The sequence below is a fragment of the Furipterus horrens genome, unplaced genomic scaffold, assembly GCF_987537825.1.
Source record: "Furipterus horrens unplaced genomic scaffold, mFurHor1.1.pri manual_scaffold_3, whole genome shotgun sequence".
Taxonomy (NCBI): Eukaryota; Metazoa; Chordata; class Mammalia; order Chiroptera; family Furipteridae; genus Furipterus; species Furipterus horrens.
Genome location: NW_028327173.1, coordinates 79,269,522 through 79,291,019, shown reverse-complemented (window position 1 = coordinate 79,291,019; position 21,498 = coordinate 79,269,522). Strand labels below are relative to the sequence as shown.

At 38.7% G+C, this 21,498-nt stretch overlaps 1 protein-coding gene across 1 annotated transcript in view; it reads right to left on the bottom strand.

Moving 5' to 3' along the window:
• KIF13A (kinesin family member 13A) overlaps nt 1-21,498 on the bottom strand; it is a 215,457-nt gene that overhangs the window by 98,670 nt on the left and 95,289 nt on the right. The window contains exon 3 of the mRNA XM_090269780.1: nt 19,289-19,301. Within this exon, the coding sequence (XP_090125906.1) occupies nt 19,289-19,301 (13 nt within the window). The remainder of the gene's footprint in view (nt 1-19,288; nt 19,302-21,498) is intronic.

Genomic DNA, 21,498 nt, shown 5'->3' with positions numbered 1-21,498 from the left:
AGTGGGGGGGGGGGGGTTGCTGGAGGGAAGGGGGGGGTAACAAGCAGAGGGGGGTAATGGGGGAAAAATTGAGACAACTGTAAAATATACTTTAAAAAAAGAAAAGACAAAACATAACACAATTATTATTGAAACTAAAAAGGTACATGTCTTTCAAAATCATTTTAATACCTCTCACTATCCTTCTCTAGGAAGAAAGTGATTAACCCAATACTACTCTCTAAATAATTTAATTATATGCAAAGAAATGTTTCCAAACATATACATTAGATTTTTTTCAAAGTGAATCAAAGCCTACTCCCTTTCAATGTCTCCTTATTCAAATCTTTCAATTTCATTTCAAATGTCACTCCCTTAGGAAATCATTCTTAAGGACACTACTTATTACTCTGAATTTCATATTTGTCTAACTACATTGTGTGCGTGTGTGTGACACGGGATGACAGAAAGAGAGAGGGGGAGAGCCAGAGGGAGGGAGGTGGGGGGGGAGGTTCTCTTTGTCCTGCTTCACTATTAATTCTTAAGACCTTAGTTTTCTTAATGTTTTTATTGTCCATAATTCCACCATATAAAAATACTCTGAGAGTGTATTTTGAAAGCAACTTCTTGGTGAACCACCTTTTAATTAAGTGATATGATGGCTGCTTAGAATCTTCTGCAGCACTGCAACAGAGTAGGTAACACAACAGTACTTTGTCAATGTCTCCCTTTCCACTTCATCTGTGGAAGTGACAAGACTGTGTCATCCTTCAGACATTTTTTGTGTTCATTGAATTCCCACTCTTTTCCTGAAAAGAGAGAAGAAAGCTCCCATATCTGTCTATATATTATGTTAAGAGTCAGCCATCTCTTCGGCTCTGAGAGCTTCCACCAATGACCAAGAAATCCTCTGGGTGTATTAAGCATGGTGGGAAGTCCAGAGGGGGGAAAAACAAAAGGAAGCATAGACATTAAAGGGAACCCCTTCTTCCTGCAATCCCCTCTCTCTCTTCACTTCCCTGCTCAGGGAGCTACAAATCATTCTTTAAGACCTGCCTAAATGTCACCTTCTCCAGTGTTTCCTCCATTCTGTGCTATTTTACTTGATAGCTCTGTCTCTTTAATACATACTCTACCTAAATCACTGCACATTTTACATTAAATTAGGACTGTGGAAATTTAAACAAAATGTCTACTAACACAATGCCTGGTGCATAGTAGTAACTCAGTATACAGCAGCCACTGTTATCAGTTTAACAGTATCTACTCATGGGCTCCTCTTCCCAATTAATAGTATAGCTACCACCTGAGTATTTATTACCATGTACCAGACACCATTCTAAAGTGCTTTATATTCTCAGCAAGCTAGGAGGTTTCCTGAGCCAGGGACTATGATAATTTATTTCTTTGTTCCCTACAGCTATAGACATAGTCAATAGGTGCTCAGTATTTGCTGAATCAAACAGAGAAATGAGAAAAGGCAAAAGGGTCCACATGGCCATGAGTAGAAGAGTTGCTACAGTTAGATGAGTTCTGTGTCAAAAGCATCAATGTGAAACACACAACTTCCTAGCTCCCAAATCCAGAATCAAAGAGTGGGGGGGCGGGGGGGCTTGGTGGAAACCCATGCTATGAGAACTTGCTTTGTTTGTATAAAGGAGTGTGTCTCTCTCCTCTCACTCTACACTGTCATCCCACTCTCTGCACAATTAATCTACTGTTCACATCTGCAGACCCAGCTGCTATTAACAGCCTATTCTGGCTACTCTCTACTTTGAAAACTGAGCCCAAGATGTTTGCACAAATCTCCATTTCTCCAATTTTATGAATATTGGCTTGCTAATGTCCTGTTTTGTGGCTACTTTTCAGACATTTGAGAGTACAAGTTATATAAAAGACATGTGCCAAATTTGTTCACATCTCACCATACTGTGTTGTGAGAATTGAGTCAAACTAAAAAAAAAAAAAAAAAAAATTAAAGTACTCTATTTCATATATGTTAAAATTTTCCTTTTAATGCTAAGTTTCAACACTTTTCTCTCTTTCATCGCTTTCTCCTATCATCAAAGATGTGAAGAGTCCTAAAAAAGAAGAGTTCAACTTCATTCATCTTGGAGAAGCTAGACTGAAACTGAAAGGAGAACCCAGCACCGACAGCCTGTCTGATCACCAGGACTCTGCACCACTGCTACGTGCCAGAGTGAGGGCAGCTCCACCAGCCCTACTCCAGCCTGCATATGCGTGTTTCTGCTCCTGGGCACTGCAGGAGTGCTGGAATGATCACCCTTATTAGTAGTGAGTTCTACTGACAGACACCACCTTCCCATTTAAAAAGCTGTCAAGTAACTGCTGTCTTTTTACAATGTAATTAATCATTTCCTTTATATATGCCTCTACATGTATGCATACCAAGCAATGTCTTGAATTACAGTTAATATTGCCTGACTGTGAAGATATCAAAGCATTTTAAAGACTTAAAGCAAGCAAAGGGCATCTGTTGCACATCTACAAGCAATAAGGCATTGATCCTGATCTTAGGGAATTCACAATCTGTTGCAGGAAACAACTGTGCTGTGGAAAGTACTACTCTGAATAGCAGTTTGAATTTCTAAGGGCACATGGAGAAGTATCTCTTCAAACAACTAACTCATCTTTGCATTCATTTTTATTTTTTCCCGCAGATTTATTGAGATATAATTTACATACAGCACTCTATAAGTCCAAGGTGTACATCATGATGACTTCACTTACATATATTGTGAAATGAAAGGCATTTACTGAATAGCTATTATGAGCTAGTTAGGACAGAAATAAGAGTCTCCAGTTATAAGGATCTCACACTATTAGAGGAAAGTAACCAAATAAAGGAAAGAGTGCATATATAAAAGGCAGCAGAAACAAAGAAAGAATAATTACACTGCAGGGCAATGGTTAGGGTGGTGTGGAGCGAGGCTCAGGAAGGTTTCTAGGAGAGGCAAACCTTGGGATGAATTTTGAAATATAATTGTTGAGAAGACAATTAAGAAAGGCATTCCAGGTAAAGGGTGAAGCTAGCAAGCAACTGAGATAAGGAGGAGCTGGATGTGATTGGAGTAGCGTGCAAAGAGCAGTGAGCAGGGGCAGAAAGAGGGAAACCTTGGGGGTGAGGGGTAGGCTGAGGCAAGACCATGTGAGACTTTATGTGTCTTATTAAGAAGCCTGGGAGTCAGCTTGTGGGCAAATGACAAGATCATATTCTTTGGAATGACCATTGTGGCAGCAATGTGTAAGAAAAATGGAACAAGGATAAGACAAGAGAAAAAAGCTAATTAGAAAATAATTATGATGGAGGTAAGAGTTTCTCATTTCTAACCTCAGTGGGGATAGAGAGGAGCTGTAGTGAATACATTTTTTTTTTTGCCTAAAATCCTATACCCCATTTATTCTAGAAATAGCACCTTTTCTTTGAAGAACTATACTAACCTCCACTTCAGCTATTTTGTTCCCATGGCTTGCTGCCATGTTTTAATCGTCGTCGGCAGCCGTCCATCTCGAGAGACGATGGTGTAGCTTCTTAAGAGTCTATCTGCACCGCCGAGAATGGTTGTGCAGTCCAACTCCGGAGTGACATGGTATCTGTCTCCTCCCGTGTTGAATCGACATCTTGTGATGACGCTGGAGTGTCCTCTCCAGTGAAGCTGAAGCTACAGAGCCTGGGCAGGGTGATATGGAGGGTCTGCTGTTGCCCATGCAGCAGACCCCCCCTCTCTTCGCAGCTGAAGGGTCCAAGGGAAAGACGGAGTCAATACAGCTTGGCTTCAGGTGCGCCGCAGGAGTTGCCGGTGTTGACTACAACGTCAAACCGCCTTAGGGACTCCGGCTCCGGATTTTCTGTCGGGGTTTACTCCCTTAGCCTTTCCCCTGAAGAGGTATGCCGCAAGGCAGCGGAGGTTTTTTGGAGTCAGAGTTTTCCTTCTCTGCATGTTTTAATATGGCACATAATATCATATGAGGCCTGTTTAGAAAGTATCCATCCATGTAATATGAAAAAAAGACATTTACTGAAGAAGATACAAGAAACATTGTACACAGGACAATAACACTTCAATCTCCTTCAAAGTAGGCACCTTGGGACCTCATACAGTTCTCCTGGCATCTCTCCCACTATTCAAAACACTCCGAAATCCTTTGTTGGAATCACCATCAACTGCCCTGTTGTATTTTCCTGAATTTCATTGATGGTCTGAAATTTCTTCCCTTTCAAAGGTGATTTTAATTTTGGGAAAAACCAGAAGTCAAAGGGCACCAAATCTGGGCTGTAGAAGGGCTGAGTCACCTGGGTGATTTGATGTTTCACCAAAAAACTCTGTACAAGATGTGAGGCATGAACAAGCATGTTTTTGTGATGAAGCTGCCGATCAACAGTTGCCCATAGCTACGGCCGTTTTCATCGTATTGCATCTCTCAACCAACGAAGAACATTAAGGTAGTGCTTCTTACTAACTGTTTGGCCTGGAGGGTATACCCATGATGGACAACACCTTCCCAATCAAAAAACACAATAAACAAGATCTTTATCTTGCTGCAAGTTTGCTGCACCTTCTTCAGGCACAGAGAACCAGGCAACTTCCATTGGGACAACGGTAGACCCATGATTTATCTCCAGCTATGACCTTCTTGAGGAAATCTGGTTCACTGGTAGCAGTTTGAATCAAGTCGCTAGCAACTGCAGCACAATGTTCCTTCTGCTCTGGTAGCAGAAGCCACAAAACAAATTTTGCCATGAAAAGTCTCATGCCAAAATCCTGCGTCAAAATCTCGGAAACAGTAGTTTTGTAATCCCCAGATCAGCTTCTAGTTCTCCCACTGTCAGTCACCAATCTTTGTTGATTACTGCCTGTACACGTTCATCATTCTCAGGTATTCTGCTTTTTGCAGGCCTTCCAGAATGTAGGTCACTTTTGACAAATTCTTGACCATCTTTAAAGTGTTAGTGCCAAACTTCTATTTGTGCTGCACTCATTGCATCATCCCTGAAAGCCTTCTGAATCATCCAAGTAGCTTCCACGGAGGAATGTTCAACCTTTACATAAAATTTGATGCAGATTCATTGCTCTAATCACTCAGTAATTGTGAATGCGATAGCTACACAGTACACACGCTCACTCAAGGGTGTCTACTGCCCCCACTGACTAGTACAGTGAAGTCATCATTGTTCACACATGCACATTCCAGTCCACTCTCTTTGGCTGCCAGGTTACACTGATGTCACACAAACTGCTCTCATTATATTAACAATAGCTGGACTTTTTCTGGACAGACTCCATATATTATATAAATGACTGTTCAGGGGACAGGGCAGGAAAGATGGACACAGGGGCTCAAGTTGGACCACTCACAGTCTGTACTCTCTTGACCACAGTTAATTGGTCCCAAGTATCTGATGGAATTTTTGGATTAGGCCTCAAGGAAGTCAAATAAGCCTTTCTCTTAACAACTGATACTATAAAATCTGGGACATGTTGAGGCCATTTTTCTTAGCACATGGACTAGAGAAGCAGACGAAGCTGGTCTGCAGTAAGAGAGAAATGACAGGGACACACATTAGGATAGAGACAGAAGATGGGTAGATGAGGAGAAGTGGTTGTAATTGAACCCCAGCCACTTCCTGTCTGAGTTCTTTAAAACATTCCAGAGTCAATTATCTTATGGTTTGAGTTCCCAACATTTTAGCTGAAAGACTTCCAACTACTACAGGAAGAAATAAATATAAGAGATGCTAAAGGAAGAAATAGCCAGGCTTGATCATCCTTTGTATAGGACTGAAAAAAAGTTTTGAATATTAACAGTCCTGTGGAAAAAGGCAATAAAAAGGAGAATTTTCCTAAAAACCAGCCAGAGCTTCACAAATTTTTAAATAGGAAATAGTTCTACCAAATCCAAGACCTATAGTATGAGGGAGCACAGAGCATCTATTTAGCACTGACTCAACTCCAACTCTTTCAAATACTCCATTCCTTTCATGTTTGATCCTTTATCATTCAGTTTTAAAATCTGCTTCCTGCTTACTGAGGAAAGAGGGTTGGGGGTGTCACAAATGCACAATCTGTGATATTTCTGCTTCTTTCAAGCTCTATTTGCTTCTCCTCAAAAAAACTAGCCACCCAGATAACTCCTCCAACAGCACATTCAAAGGGTAAGATAGATGTTCTCAAACAGATGATTTTTTATTCAACAACAGCCCAAAAGACAAGATGCAAATGTCTAAGCATGTACCATAGGATACTATCTGTTGTCTCTAACAATTGATCACTGTTTTTCATTAAAAAGCAAAAAAACAAAACCCAGACTGAATTTGAGTCACCTTGACATAAACTACCATGAGCAATTCCTGGGTCTGTTTCAGAACCTCCAGACCAATAAATACCTCCTTACCTCATCTACCTATCACTCTAGGCCTGGTGGTCCAGCACAGAGAGGAGGCTGGGTTTACTTCAAGGCTGCGGGTGACCAGCCAGAAGGACCGCAGGGGGCTCAGGGGTTGCAAACATTTATTGTACAGTCAGATGGAGTCACTCTGCTGGGGATAAGCCAAGCCTGGGGTGAGGGGGTGAAGGGTGTAAGGGGCATTCATGACACTTTGACTGGCCTAGTAGGATTTCACTGTTGTGGATTTGGAGATGGATCGATGCCAAGAGGCAAGGGAGATGGATCCCTTTTTTATCTAGGGCCTATAACCCATGAAACCTGGTCCCCTGTCAATTACATCTTCATGTAGATATACACAATTACAGTGGGAACACCTGGCTGTGAACAAAGCCAGGGAGGAGAGGGGAGAGGGATAAAGTCTGTAGAACTTTCAAGTAGAAACATACATCACTATGTTTCAAAGGATTTTTTGTTTCCTGGGCATTTTTTACAAATGTGATTTAGAATGACAAAGTGTATTGGATTGTATGACTGTTCCAAATAGTCACTGCCCTCCCTGTAAGCATATTACACATCCTTGCCTATGTGACTGTCATGCCTCTGGTGGGAGGAATTTAATTCCTGACCCAATCGACATCAGGTTTGGCCATATGACATGCTTTGGCCAATTAAATGTGGACAAAGAGATATATGCCAGTTTAGAGCAGCAGCTTTAACAGTTTTCTTTCTTCTCCTTGCCTGCCACAATAACAGCAAGTCCCAGATAGGGGTAAATCCTCCGGATTGGAGCTCAAACTGAAGGCCCACAACACAGAGCCACAGCTGCTCTCTGCAGACATGGAACAACAGAGAAGAAAACAAGCAACTGAACTTCTAAGGTTGTTACTGCTGCATCACGTAGCATAAGCTGGCTAACACACACAGGGGTTATTATAAAGTAAACCTAGATTGCTACCTATCCTGTATTCTGCAATCACAATCTATCATATACCCTGAAGCCAGATTAATGGCATGTATGTACAGTTTTGATCACGTAGCTTTTCTACACAAAAATTCAAAATGATTCTTCATAGCCTACCAGATGAATGCCAGATTCCCAACCCTCTATAAGATACCTACTTTTCCTAGTTTTTTTAAAACACAACTTCCTTTCAGAGACTCTACAGTCTAACTGGAGTTTGTACTTCTAAAAATCTCTGTAATAAAGTTACAAATATATTGTTGTTTTTCATCCCTGGTTCCTGAGTAATAAGAGTGCCTTTTTTTACTTGACCTAGAGCTCTTAAATCTCTTGGAATATCATGGATGACAAAAAATCTCTCTCATTCTAACAAGGCGACTTATGGTGAGACCCTCGATACCTTCAGGATTGGGGCTGGATGCCAGAAAGACCAGGACTTGATTAGCCTAGAACTTTCAGCCACATTCCATCTATTCTTCTGGAAAGAGAGAGGGGCTGGAGATTGTGCTAATAATCAATCATGCCTACATGATGAAACTGTCATAAAAGCCCTCAAATGACAATGTGTTAGGAAGGTAACACACTGCAGCTCCAGAGAGACAGAAATTCCTGTGCTCAGGATCCTTTCAGACCTTACCTTACCCTTACCTGGCTGTTCACATGTACATTTTATAATAAACCAATAAACCTAAGTACATGTTTCTCTGAGTTTTGTAAGCCATTGGAGGGGTCTGGGGAAATCTTGCTCTGAACAAAGTCAGATGGAAGTGCGGGTAACCTCGGGACCCACCACATATAATGTCTAAAGTGAGGGCAATCCTGTGCTAGCTCTGGGTACTGTCAGAATTGAACTGACTTGTAGGACACCCAGTTGGTATCCAAAAAGAACAGGAGAATGGCTTGGTGTGAAAAACCCAAACATTTGGTGTTAAAATTGTTCTGAATAAAGGAACAGTTTCCCTTTAACATCAGTTACTCCATTTCTGTTCCTCACATACATCTTGATTCCCATCCCATATTTCTTCCTTTTAAAACCCTACACATACTTGAAGTCCCTCCTCAAGCCCCACTTTTAGCTATAAAGCCTTTCTTCCTCTGAAGTCACAAAAAAACTGAAACAACGAACAATGATGTTTATCATAATATATTTTCCATTATTTACAGTGTTATATATATGTATTTAAGTATATTTTATTGATTATGCTGTCACAGTTGTCCCAAATATTCTCCCTTTACCCTCCTACACCTTGTACTGCACTTCCCTACGGCAATCCCACTTCAGTTCATGTCCATGGGCCGTGCGTGTAAGGTCTTTGGCTTCTCCCTTTCCTACATTATTCTTAGCATCTCCCTATTTATTAAGTATATTTTATTGATTATGCTATTACAGCTGTCCCAATTTTTCCCCCTGTGACCCCTGCCCCTGGAACCCTCCTCCCTCCAGCAACCCCCCCCCCCATTTGTTCATATCCACAGGTTGTGTATTTAAGTTCTTTGGCTTCTCTATTTCCTATACTGTTCTTAACACCCCCCTGTCTATTTTATACCTACCAATTATGCTTCTTAATCCCTGAACGTTTTCCCCCATTCTCCCCCTCCCCACTCCCAGCTGATAACCCTCCAAAGAACCTTCATATCTATAATTCAGTTCCTGTTTTCGTTGTTTGCTTAGCTTGTTTTTGTTTTTTAGATATAGTTGTTGATAGTTGTGAGTTTGTTGTCATTTTAATGTTCATCGTTTTGATCTTCTTGTTTTTCTTAAATAAGTCCCTTCAACATTTCATATAATAATGGCTTGGTGAAGATGAACTCCTTTAGCTTTACCTTGTCTGGGAAGCACTTTATCTGCCCTTCCATTTTAAATGATAGCTTTGCTGGATAGAGTAATCTAGGTAGTAGGTCCTTGCTTTTCATCACTTTGAATACTTTTTGCCAGTCCCTTCTTGCTTGCAAAGGTTCTTTTGAGAAATCAGCCGGTAGTCTTACAGGAACCCCTTTGTAGGTACCTCTCTTCTTGTCACTTGCTGCTTTTAATGTTCTCTCCTTATCTTTAACCTTTGGCATTGTAATTATGATGTATCTTAGTGTGGTCCTCTTGAGGTCCACCTCGTTTAGGACTCTCTGTGCCTCATGGACTTGTATGTCTATTTCCTTCACCAAATTAGGAAAGTGTTCTTTCATTGTTTTTTTAATACATTTTCAATATCTTGCTCTTCCTCTTCTTCTGGCACCCCTATGATTTGGATGTTGGTACATTTAAAGTGTCAGAGGTTCCTAAGCCTCTCCTCATTTTTTTGCATTCTTGTTCCTTCTTTCTATTCTGGATGAATGTTTATTTCTTCCTTTTGTTCCAAATCATTGATTTGAATCCTGGCTTCCATCCCTTCACTGTTGATTTGCTGTGGATTTTTCTTTATTTCACTTTGTGTACCCTTCATTTCTTCCTTTAATTTCTGCCATACTCTTATCAATTCCCTGAGCAACCTTATCACCAGTGTTTTGAACTCTGTATTTGATAGGTTGGCTGTCTCTGTTTTGCTTAGTTCTTTTTCTGGAGTTTTGTCTGTTCTTTCATTTGGGTCATATATCTTTACCTCCTCAATATGGCAGCCTCCCTGTGTTTGTTTCTGTGTATTAGGTAGAGCTGCTTTTACTCCCTGTCTTAGTAGCATGGCCTGTGTAGCAAAGGCACCTGTAAATTGTGTGGGGCAGAGCCTTAGGTAATTACCAGGGCAGGGTCACCCGTTTCAATACTTTGTGGCTCTGTTTGTGGTTGGGGGCTCAGAGAGGGGACAATGCCACTGCCTGGTTTCTCGCAATTTGTCCATTCCTCATCCCATTTTCATTCACTTCACCCACTTCTCATATGATATTGTCACCATTCCAGTTGCTTCCCTGGGGTCTGCATATGTTTTAAGACAACGTGGATCCTTTAAGTGATGAAAATCTGGCAGTTTCTTCCACTGCTCCATATGGGCCCAACCCCCATTGATTTTTACAGCCAGAGGTAATAGGGGTTCATCTTGCTGGTGCTGGAACCCTGGGCTGTGCTGTCTGGCCTGGGACTGGCCTCCATGGTATCCCTCCTGATTTTTATCCACCACACATGAATGTGGGACTGTCTGTTCCATCGCCGCTGCCACTTGTATGAGCCACACCACCTCCTCACCCCATCTCTACAGCTCCGCCCCTCCTGTGCATCTGGATGAATGTGGCTTCTTTAAATCCTTGGTTGTCAGACTTTCATATAGCTTGGTTTTCTGGCAATTCTGGTTATTTGTTCTTGAGATCTGGTTGTAATTCTTTCTATGACTGCGTGAGGAGGAGAAGCATGTCTACCCATGCCTCCATTTTGACCAAAAGTCGAAACACTGTCATTCTTATGTATAGAGTATTTCTCACCACAGGAGAACTTGATGAATGGTTGAAAACCTGGAATATAGAGGTGAACTGAAAACAGTCTACATCATCTTTATTTCTGATTATCTCTTGTTGCAGATAGCTATGAATCCAATCTTGTCTGTTTCCTCATGAAGACCAGGTAAGTTCCCCTGAGATGTGTGAGCTGGGTGGCAGTTCATGGATCATCTCATTCTCCGCAGATGGGAGCTCTTGTGTGACTGATGTCTGTAGTGCTTCTCTCTGGATTGTATTTCCCATTACTTATGATACAATATTATGTATATTTAATCTTTCTGACACATTACGAATTCTAGAGAGCAGGAACTGCTTGAACCCCACAAATTCCTCATATAATACTTTTCACAAATGTTCTCAATTAATATTTATCTAATTAATGATATTTGGATGGATAGTAAAAACTAGTTCTAGGATAAATGAACAGCCAGGAAGTCTATGGTGCCATTTTGTCCATACAGCTGCAACATGCATGGACCCCGATACAAAGGCAGAAATGTCAAGGCAACAGTAGAGCAGGTGCATTTACTGAGTAAGGATACAAGCAAAAGCCCTGGGATAAATGCTGAAAAACGTTCCATACTCAGCCATGTGTTTGGTCTGAAACAGTGCCGTCCAACAGACATACAATATCAACTAAGTTACTTAAAATGTTTTTGTAAACGCATTTAAAAATAGAAAGATAAAAATAATTTTAGTAATATATTTTATTTAACACAATATAGCCAAAATATTTATGTTTGATGTCTGGTGTGTACTTGACACTTACAACACATCTCACTTCTGACCAGCCACATGTTGCATGCTCAAAAGCTGCCTGTGGCTGGATGGCTGCTGTCCTGAACAGCGCAGGTCTAAAACTCATCACTTTTGAGGCCAACACTTAGTTTTCAGAAATTCACAAAGCAAAGTGGTAGAGGCCATAGGAAATGATGGCAGACACAGCTTGTAAAACAAATCTGAATGAAACTGCACTTCAGAAGGGGCATAAGCTGTACATAATAAGATTTCCCCCTCCTTTTTTTCTGAGTCATTTTTATAAAGCCAGGTTTCTGGTATATAGTAGTCCCTTTCTATATTGTGGTTCACTTATCGTGGCCTCACTGTATCGCAGGATTTTAAAAAATATTATATTTAATTATTTATCGTGAATTTTTCACTATATCATGGGATTTTGCAGTACTGTATACGTATGTTGTTAAAGTTACGTAGGTTTAAGAGTGTAGAATATGTTTAAGAACATAAGTAGGGTTTATAAAAGTATGGAAAAGGTTAATAAGGGAGTGGAAAAGGTTAATAAGGGACTGGGAACAGTTTATAAGTGTGGGGGAGGGTTTATAAAGCCTTAAAATATATATAAATACTAAAATAAATGTAAGGTTCCTACTTCACGGATTTTCAACCTATCTTGGGCGTGGGGTGTGGGGAGGTGGTCTAAAACGTAATACCCATGATAAGTGAGGGTATATTGTATTGTTATGCCTTTTTAAAGGACATTGCCTTAAAAAAAGAAGAAGAAACAAACAGACACAGAAACCAATGGAACAGAATTGAGAGCCTAGAAATAAACCCACGGGCAAAAAATTTTCAACAAAGGAGACAAAAACATAAAATGCAGAAAAGAAACCCTCTTCAATAAATGGTGCTGGGAAAGTTTGAAAACCACATGTAAAAGAATAAAACTAGACAGCTATATGTCAGTATACATACAAATTAACTCAAAAATGAATAAAAGACCTAAACATAAGACTTAAAATAATAAAATACATAGAACATAGAAGAAAACATAGGTACCAAACTTATGGACCTTGGTCCTAGAGGATTTTATGAATCTCATCTCAAAAGCAAGAGAAGCAAAAGAAAAATTAATAAATGGGACTATATCAACCTAAAGTTTCTGCACAGCAAAAGGAACCATCAACAAAACAGAAAGTCAACCAACCAAATGGGAGACAATATTCACAAACAACTCCAATAATGGGTCAAGTTCCAAAATATATAAAGAACACATACAATTAAACAAGAACAAAATCTAATTAAAAATGGGTAGAGGACTTGAACAGACACTTCTACCACCAAGACATATAAACAGCAAACCAATACATAAAAAGATGCTCAACTTCATTAGCTATTTAGGGAAATGCAAATCAAAACCACAATGAGATACCACCTCACACCTATTAGTATGGTTGTCATCAACAAGACAAGTAATAAGTGTTTGAGAGGTTGTGGAGAAAAGGAATCCTCATACACTGATATTAGGAATGTAAATTGGTATAGTCACTGTGGAAAATATTATGAACGCTCCTCAAAACACTAATAGAGTTACCATATGACCCAGCTATCCCTCTTCTAGGTACCAACCTGAGAAGTTTGAAAACATTTATTCGTAAAGAGATATGTACCACTATGTTCACTGCAGCATTATGCACAGTGGCTAAGAAATGGTAACAACCCAAGTGTATTTTGATAGATGATTGGATAAAGAAGATGTGGTACACATACTCATATATACAATGGGATGCTACTCAGCCACAAGAAAAAAATGAAATACTGCCATTTGCAAAAACATGGATGGACCCTGAAAACATCATGCTAAGCAGATGTAAAAAGTCAAGAACCGCATTTCACTCATTTGTGGACTATAAAATGGAAAGTAACAAACAAGACAAACAGACACAGACAACAGTACAGCGGTTACCAAAGGGAAGGGGGTGGGGGAGTAGAAAAGGATAAGGGCGGTTAAATATACGAAGATGGGAGAAGACATGACTTTGGGTGGTGAGCATATTATGCAATATACAGATGAAGTGTTACAGAATTGTATACTTGAAACCTACATAGTTTTATTAACCAAAGTCACCCCAATAAATTTAATGAAAGTTTAAAAATGATACTGCCTTCAAAAAGTAATAACTTCATTTTTCTGTAATGTCATTTTCTTCTGTCTATGATTTTGAAGGATTAAACACCTTAATGTTTGGTAGTGCGTAGCCTCACTTGTAAATAAAATTTTAAAAATTAAAAGTGAATTGAATTACTAACATCAAATTGTTAAAATAAATCATACATTGACTTATAAAATATTAAACTTAATGATGAGAATAAATGGGCAACTGAATAAAAAAGGATATAATCCTAACAAAGTGATCTTGCAGGTACTTACATTTTCTGTCAACTCTTCCTTCTTACTCTTTCCCCCATCTTTGCCCCACAAAACCCACCAAGCAGAAAAATGACTTTACAACTATGTGGTATAACAGAAAGTATTCGTGTGGCACTCAGAAAACCTAGGGCTGGAGCCAAGCTCTCCTACTGAATGGTCTTTGTCAATTCATTCCTTAAGCCTCAATCTTCTTGGTCTTAAATTACAGGATTAGAATGGTCTGAGTTGAGAAATTTCCAGCTCTGTAGTGTTCACTTCACACACAGAAGGTGCTCAGTAAACACCGAGGAAGGGAAGAAGGAAACAGAAAAAGGAAGAAGAATTTGGTTTTTTTCCTCTACATGTATTGAACATAGCTCCTCAGGAAGGTAAGAAACTTTTGCCAGATATGTCAAAACATGAAAAGTGAAGTGTCCTATAATGTTCTGGCCACCATCTGAGAGATCTGGAACTGGGTTTATGAAGGCAAAACTACTATGACCAAGGACGTTTTCCTGTTCTCTCCCATAGAATGCACACAATGGCATAATTAGACAGTGATTCTCCACACATCTTTTTCCTCTGTACTATCTCCTGCCAAAATCCAAAAGTTATGAGAAGGCAGTTAAACTAACAAGCAATTTCCCCCTCTTACTTCTACTTGCAATACCTCTAAGGCAATAACCTTGGACTTAAAACTATAGGCACGCTGATAAGGAAAAACACACCTACCTCAACTCTGAAAATTATGAGACAAAGACTCTGTTTTGCTTTGTTTTTAAACTAAGGAGGCACAAAGCAGGTGTCTCCATGTTTCTCTAAAAGCTACTTTTTTTTTTTTAAGAGAAATAGAACACACTCTATAATGTCGCATAATATGCTACTATAGAAGAATTAAAAGGCATGCAGTTGACCTAGGCTGAAATAAATATTTCTCCGCTTAGGAGTCCAAATTTACAAAAAGTAACACTTAACCAAAAAGAAAAATCCAAATATATAGTAAAAGACAATTCATAAACAAGAATTTACCTGACCTTTCTAGACTGCAAACCTTGTTGGGAATCTGTACCAAATGCTTTGCCAGCATTTCCGATTCAACTCACTCCAAAATTGAACCCATCAGCTTCTCCCTGCCCCAAACAGGCTCTTTCTTCTTTAGTTCCTGCTGAATTTCCAGTCACTTAGTTTCCAATTTCAGAGTCATCTCTTACTCCTTGTGCTATATTATCTTCTTCCATATGCTGTCAGCATACAAGTCCTAGACACTTTATTTCTGTGACATTTTGATAATTCTTCCCATGGCATCGCTCCAGTGCAGGCCCTTGTTACCACTTTCCTGGCACATTTTATTTTTTATTTTTATTTTACTGTTGTTCAATTACAGTTGTCCCAATTTGGCACATTTTATTGAACATCATCTCCAGCCTCCCCACTGACCAAATCAATTTTATTCTGTGCTGTGTCCTCAGATTAACCTTCTAAAAGGGAGCCTCAACTACGAAACTGCTTTGTTCAAAATAGGCATTTGAGAAATTAAAGGTATCACAGTCCAACCCTGATATCATGTCTTTCACAGCTTGACAGCTCATACAATATTCCGATGTAGGGGTATGCCAGTCTGTTTCTCTATTTCCTGAGTGAAGAAAATCTTGGTTGCTTCCAGTTTGAAGCAATTACAAGTGAAGCTGCTGTAAACTCACATGTGCAGGTTTTTGTGTGGACAGAATTTTCAACTTATTTGAGTAAATATCTAGAAGCATGATTGCTCAGTCATATGATAAGAGTATGTTTATCATTGTAAGAAATGTCAAAGATATGCTCCAAACTGGCTACCCCACTTTTCAATAACGCCAGCAACAAATGAGAATTCCTGTACTTCACACCCTCACCAACTTTGGTGTTATCATATTTTTGGATTTTAGTCATTCTAATAGGTGCAGAGTGATAGCTCACTATAATGTCCAATTCCCTAATTAACATGTAATGTTGAGCACTTTCATGTGTGCATTTGCCATTTGTATATCTTCTTTGGTGAGGTTGCTATTTAGGTCTTTGCCCATTTTTTAATTGGATAGTTCATTTTCTTACTGCTGAGTTTTAAGAGCTCTTTGTATGTTTTGGGTAACACTCCTTTATCATATGTGTTTTACAAACATTTTCTCCAAGTCTGTGGCTTTCTTTTCATTCCCTTAACAATGCCTTTGTAGAGGAAAAGTTTTTAATTTTCATAAAATCCCATTAATCAATTTTAATTTTATGGATCATGGTTTTGGTATTGTATCTAAAAGTGATCACCAACCCTCAGATCTCCTAGATTTCTCCTATCTTCTAGTTTATAGTTTTGTGTTTTATATTTAGGTCTATGATCCACTTTCAATTAATTTTTGTGAAGGGTATAAGGTCAGTATAGATTCACTTCTGTACAGACAATGTCCAGTTGTTCTAGGACCATTTGTCTCTTCTGTACTTCATTTTAATAGTTTCTGGTAACCTATCTTCTATAGTTATTTAATTCGAGACTCTTCAGCAGGATCTATTCTGCTGCTAAACCCTGACACTAAGTTTTTTATGTTGGTTTGGGGTTTGTCAGGGTGAGAATTTCTATTGGGTTACTTTCCAAATCTGTTTGTCACTTTTTATAATCTCCAGTTCTCTCCAACATTTTAAAGTCTTATATTTTACCTCTTTGAATATAATAAGCATGCTTATGTTAAAGTTCATGCTTAACAATTTAAACATCAGTGGGTCTATTTCTACTAAATATTTCTCCTGTTTTTTTTGCATATTGCCTTACCTTGTCATGCACCTCTTTATCTCTGACTGTATGCTGGACATTGTATATTTAAAACCATTTGTGGAATCATTAGAGACTTAGGAATACACTTGCTTCTGCCAAGTGCCTATGGGGACCTGCGTCCTAGGATCACTTTGATCCAATTTTAATGCTTGAGATTTCCTAGATCACACAAAGATCCTGAACCACACAGCAACACATGTAAGGACTGGTTTGCTTCTCTTTCGCCTTCATGCCCCACCCAAGGCTGGGTCTCAATCCACTTTGCCAGCCCACACTACGAGTTCACCAAGAGCTGCACCTCTGGCAGACCCTGAACTCCAACACTTTTGTCCCTGTAGGTCTCCTAGACCCTGCAAGGCTGTCGTCAGAAACTCTGCTTTGCCCGTTAGCTGTTTTTATCTGAAAGGCATGCACCCAAACACCAAGTTAACCTCTCTAAGTTTCTACATTCTCTTGGATCTTGATCTGGTAATGCCTCGCTAATGTGGTATTTCTTCAGTGTCTTCAAGTATAGGCTTTTAATATTTTGTGAAATATTAGCTGTCCTCAGGTATGCAGAAGTCAGAACAGGACCCTGCATCCTATGAATTACACCTCCTGCAGCCTTTAACACAACTAATTTTATATTATACGGTGTATATATTCTCTAGCCCACCTTCATTACAGTGCTGAGATCAGGTTTGATTCATGCAGCCCTTGTCCCCTACCCAGAATAATTATTTGTTAAATTGATCCAACAGTCTTTTCTGATACTTTTGCTAATTATTCATGCCAAAATTTCATTGTTTTAAATCAATAAAATTTTGTCATTAAATAATCATTAAAAGTAACTTTCCCTCTTCCATTTGCTTTCAAGATTTACAGCTTCTGCAAGAGAACACCTTACCTATTTTAGTGTCTTCTTAAATAGTTTAACTATTGTGTCAATTATTTGATTTCAAGATGATTTTTTTAATTTCCAAGTGTTCTTTATGGCACACACACACACATACACACACACACACACACAAACAATGTATCAATGTTACAAGTTAACATTCATTTTATTTTGAAAATTTCATGACACTTCTTAGAAACTACCAACAGGGCACCCAGTGAAACCACTAAGCTATATATATTGGATAGAAAGGAACCAGAACACTTCTATGTATAAAGAATTAGTGATTTTTTAAAAAACTTGTTTTTGTGTCTCTTTTCATTTCAGTGTTTCTCCTTCACTAAGTAACCACATATGGAATTGCTTAGTATTTCATTGCCTTTTTCTGTGGGGAAAGAATCAAATATATCACAAAGCTAACTGTCTGTTCAGAAACCTCTAGGAAAAGAAGAACTACTAAGGGGAACTCACATCATTCTGAGTAGCAGAGACACCTTATCGGTTGCAAATTTTAGGGACTATATCCACATCAAGAATTCCTCAAAGAGAACTTCCTAATCTCCCTAATCTCCCAAATTTGCCAGGATGCCAGTGTTTATACCTCTTTAACAGCATATATTTCCTCCTTCTTAACAGATCTCATAGTATTTGTTTGATGTCTGCCTTCTTTGCTGGAGTTGAAACTCTTACTGACAAGGACAATTCCTATATTGCCTTCTATAAGCATAAAGGATAGCACTTAGCATTTTAGTAGGTTTCCATACTCCAAAAGTGAAATGATATTTTCCCTCAGAGTCAAATAAGCCTAATCTATTCTGGATTCCTTACCCTCATCCAACAGATCTTAGATTCTGACCATACAGTGTACGAGGGTGTAGCCTGTCTTGATTGCATCTTAGAAACAAAAGCTATAACCAGCATCATTGGTCTGGGGCTAGTCAAATTTCTCCTTCCTTTTGGCACTAAGTTTCCCTTTGATACCCAATAAAATGCTCACTGGTAACAAAATCAGCCTTCAATTATTCAGGAGTTGGTCATTCAGATCCCCTGCTTCTCATATTCTTTTTCTCTACCTATTCTCTTAACTTTTGGGCTCCTCACTGGTAAACATGCCATCAAAGGCTGGCCAGAGCAAGGCTGATGATTTCAATTAGTGGATTTTGTGATTGGCTAGAAATTCCAAAGGAGCACATAGAGTTGGTGGATAATTGAAACTTTATGTAAAAGTTTGCAAGACTTTTCTGATATCAACTATTCTAAGGAGGATACAGAAAAGATAGTTGGTCCAGTTAGTAATCAGTTACACACTATCATCTATGATGCTACTATTTCATCCTTCCATTTTCTAGGTGGTGATACATTGTATAGTCCAAGCTCCTCCATTTACTCAATCTGTGAATTAGGACATGCTATTTCATCTCTCTGAACCTCATTTCATCAATAATAAAATAGGAACAGGAACCTGATAGGACCAGAGCATTAATACCAAGAATAAAATGTATGAAACTGCTTTGTAAATGTAGAGAAGCAGACTAATTTTATATCATTACCAACATTAATTGTTCACAATTTAAGTTTTAAATTAGAAAGTCAATTTTTCTTCTCAAGGGAAAAGGTGCTCCACATGGGTAATTATAATGGATAAAATCCTGGATTTTTACACACTTAGCCAGTATACATGCCAAATTCCGTAACAGTGCTTACCTTGGGAGGTTTCCTTAATGATGAAAACAAAAATTTCAGTGACAGAAGTAGAGGGGGTTGTCACACAGCAGCCACGTCAGAAGGAAGTAATGAAAGAGAAAAAACATAAGAGAAACTCAGCATCCTGATAACATGATCTAAAAGATACTTTAACTTTAAAAAAATCAGAGGCCATATTCACTTCACTGCTTGAAGTGCTAAACTTTTATGTTTGCTCAAAAATATAGTTCAGGCATAATAAATTTCTTTCCTTCTTTAACAGAACAGATCCAGTCATTCAGAGATATTTTTAATGATTCTAAAAGATACCAACAGAAGAGCATCGAGATAAAGAAAGATACTGCCATCACACTGCATGTGGTCAAATACTTTTAAATCAATATTCATATTTAAATTTTTCTTAAATTGGTTTTAAGATGTATGTACAAGCGGGGACCCCCCAATAAAACCAGAATTATCTTCTGGAGGGCAGGCCCTTTGTAGTACAGCATTCCCCACTAGGTGAGTGCTCTAGGAAGCCATCTGTATCAGTGTACCAGCTGGTGTTATTGTGAGAGGCTGTGTTTGGCCTCAGTGAATTTTTTTTTGAAGACTCTTTCAATGCGTTTGACCACTTAATGATGAGTGATTTAAGAGTGCACCTGCCTACACTGTGCTAAGTGTTCAGCAGCTTTTGACCAAAGACAACAGAACCCCCATGCCCCACCCTCTCTATTCACCCAATGTCACCCAGAGCAACTATTTTTTGTTTCCCCAGATGAAAAAAGTCCTCAAAGGGAAACACTTTGCTGTGGAAGAGGTAAAGCAAAAAATGGCAGAAGTACTAAAAGGCATCAAAATCGACGAGTTCAAAAACTGTTTTGAGCAATGGAAAAACATGTCTCAATAGGTATAGTGCATCCAATGGAGAATACTTTGAAGGTGACTGAAGTTTACACATGTAAGAGTAAATACATAATTTGTTATAAATTCTGGGGTTTTTTTGGTACCCACTCGTATATTTTCTCTGGTAAGTACTCTAATTTATATGGTATTTTTCCCATGTAAAAACCATATTTCAACTCTGAATAGAAATTTAAAAGCAAGTTATATCTTTCCCCCATCACCTACTACACATGCAATTTTTTAACATCCAGTTTTGTGTGTTCATAACTCCAAAAGGACTAAAATTGCATCTGAAGAAAACTGTGAGAAGGAAATAATTTTGAAAGTAAAAAATCATTATGCTGATTTGCTTTGTAAATGTTTTCCTCATGTACAAAATAAAGGTGCTGAACTATAAATTTATAGTATGTGATCCTATGACACTTCTTGGCCTTCCTGATGTGGTTATTATTCTCAATGAACCTTCAATATCATCAATTCATAAACTATAAAGTTATTGTTAGACCAACAGGGGAAATTATCTCCTGTGGCTTTAATCCTTCTTCACAGGGAACGAGAATCATGAGGAAAGAAGATGGATTTCCCAGGGTGGAGGGCATGAGAATCCAAGGGTACAGGCACAAACAGCACAGTGCCCTGAATTTTCTTCAACTGAGTCCCGCAGAGCTCTGAGGCCCCCAGTAAAACCCAGAGTCAGCAGCAAGGAAAAACTGCCCACAGATTCCACAGTCAGGTAGACAACTCTAAACTTTTAAATCTAAGGAAAGAAAACTATGACATTCCTCTAGTGATGAAACTAAAAAATCATCTTCTTGACATTCTATGAATTAGTGAACAGAAATGAGCCCTTATGTCATTACCTTGGACAGTTAGGCATAATAATGTGATTTCTGTCTTTAGGTTTCAGAGGGAAACTCTGTCTAGAGAAACTGGTATCTCTGGCTGCTTCCAAGCAAGTCTCAACATTCTGTGTCTACCCTTTAAAACAAGATAAACATTTATAGTTGTTATAATAAAAATGAACAAGTGTTTTTAATTCTAAGAAAGCAGTGGATCTCCATTCTGAGCATAAAGCTTGAGGTTTCTGCCAAGAAAATTTCCTTAAGTGGAACGCTGTTCTGGAAGGCATCTGTTCTGAGAGGGTAGTAGAATATTTAACTAAGCCTTCTCTAATTTTCTTATTTATTTTTTAAAAGCCGTTTAAATCACTACTTTAACAAAGGAAAGGAAAGTCACTTGGATTACAGTAAGACACTCATGAAACAGCACGGACCACACTTATAGATATCTTAGGATACAATGAATACAGTAACCTACAGGGGTGG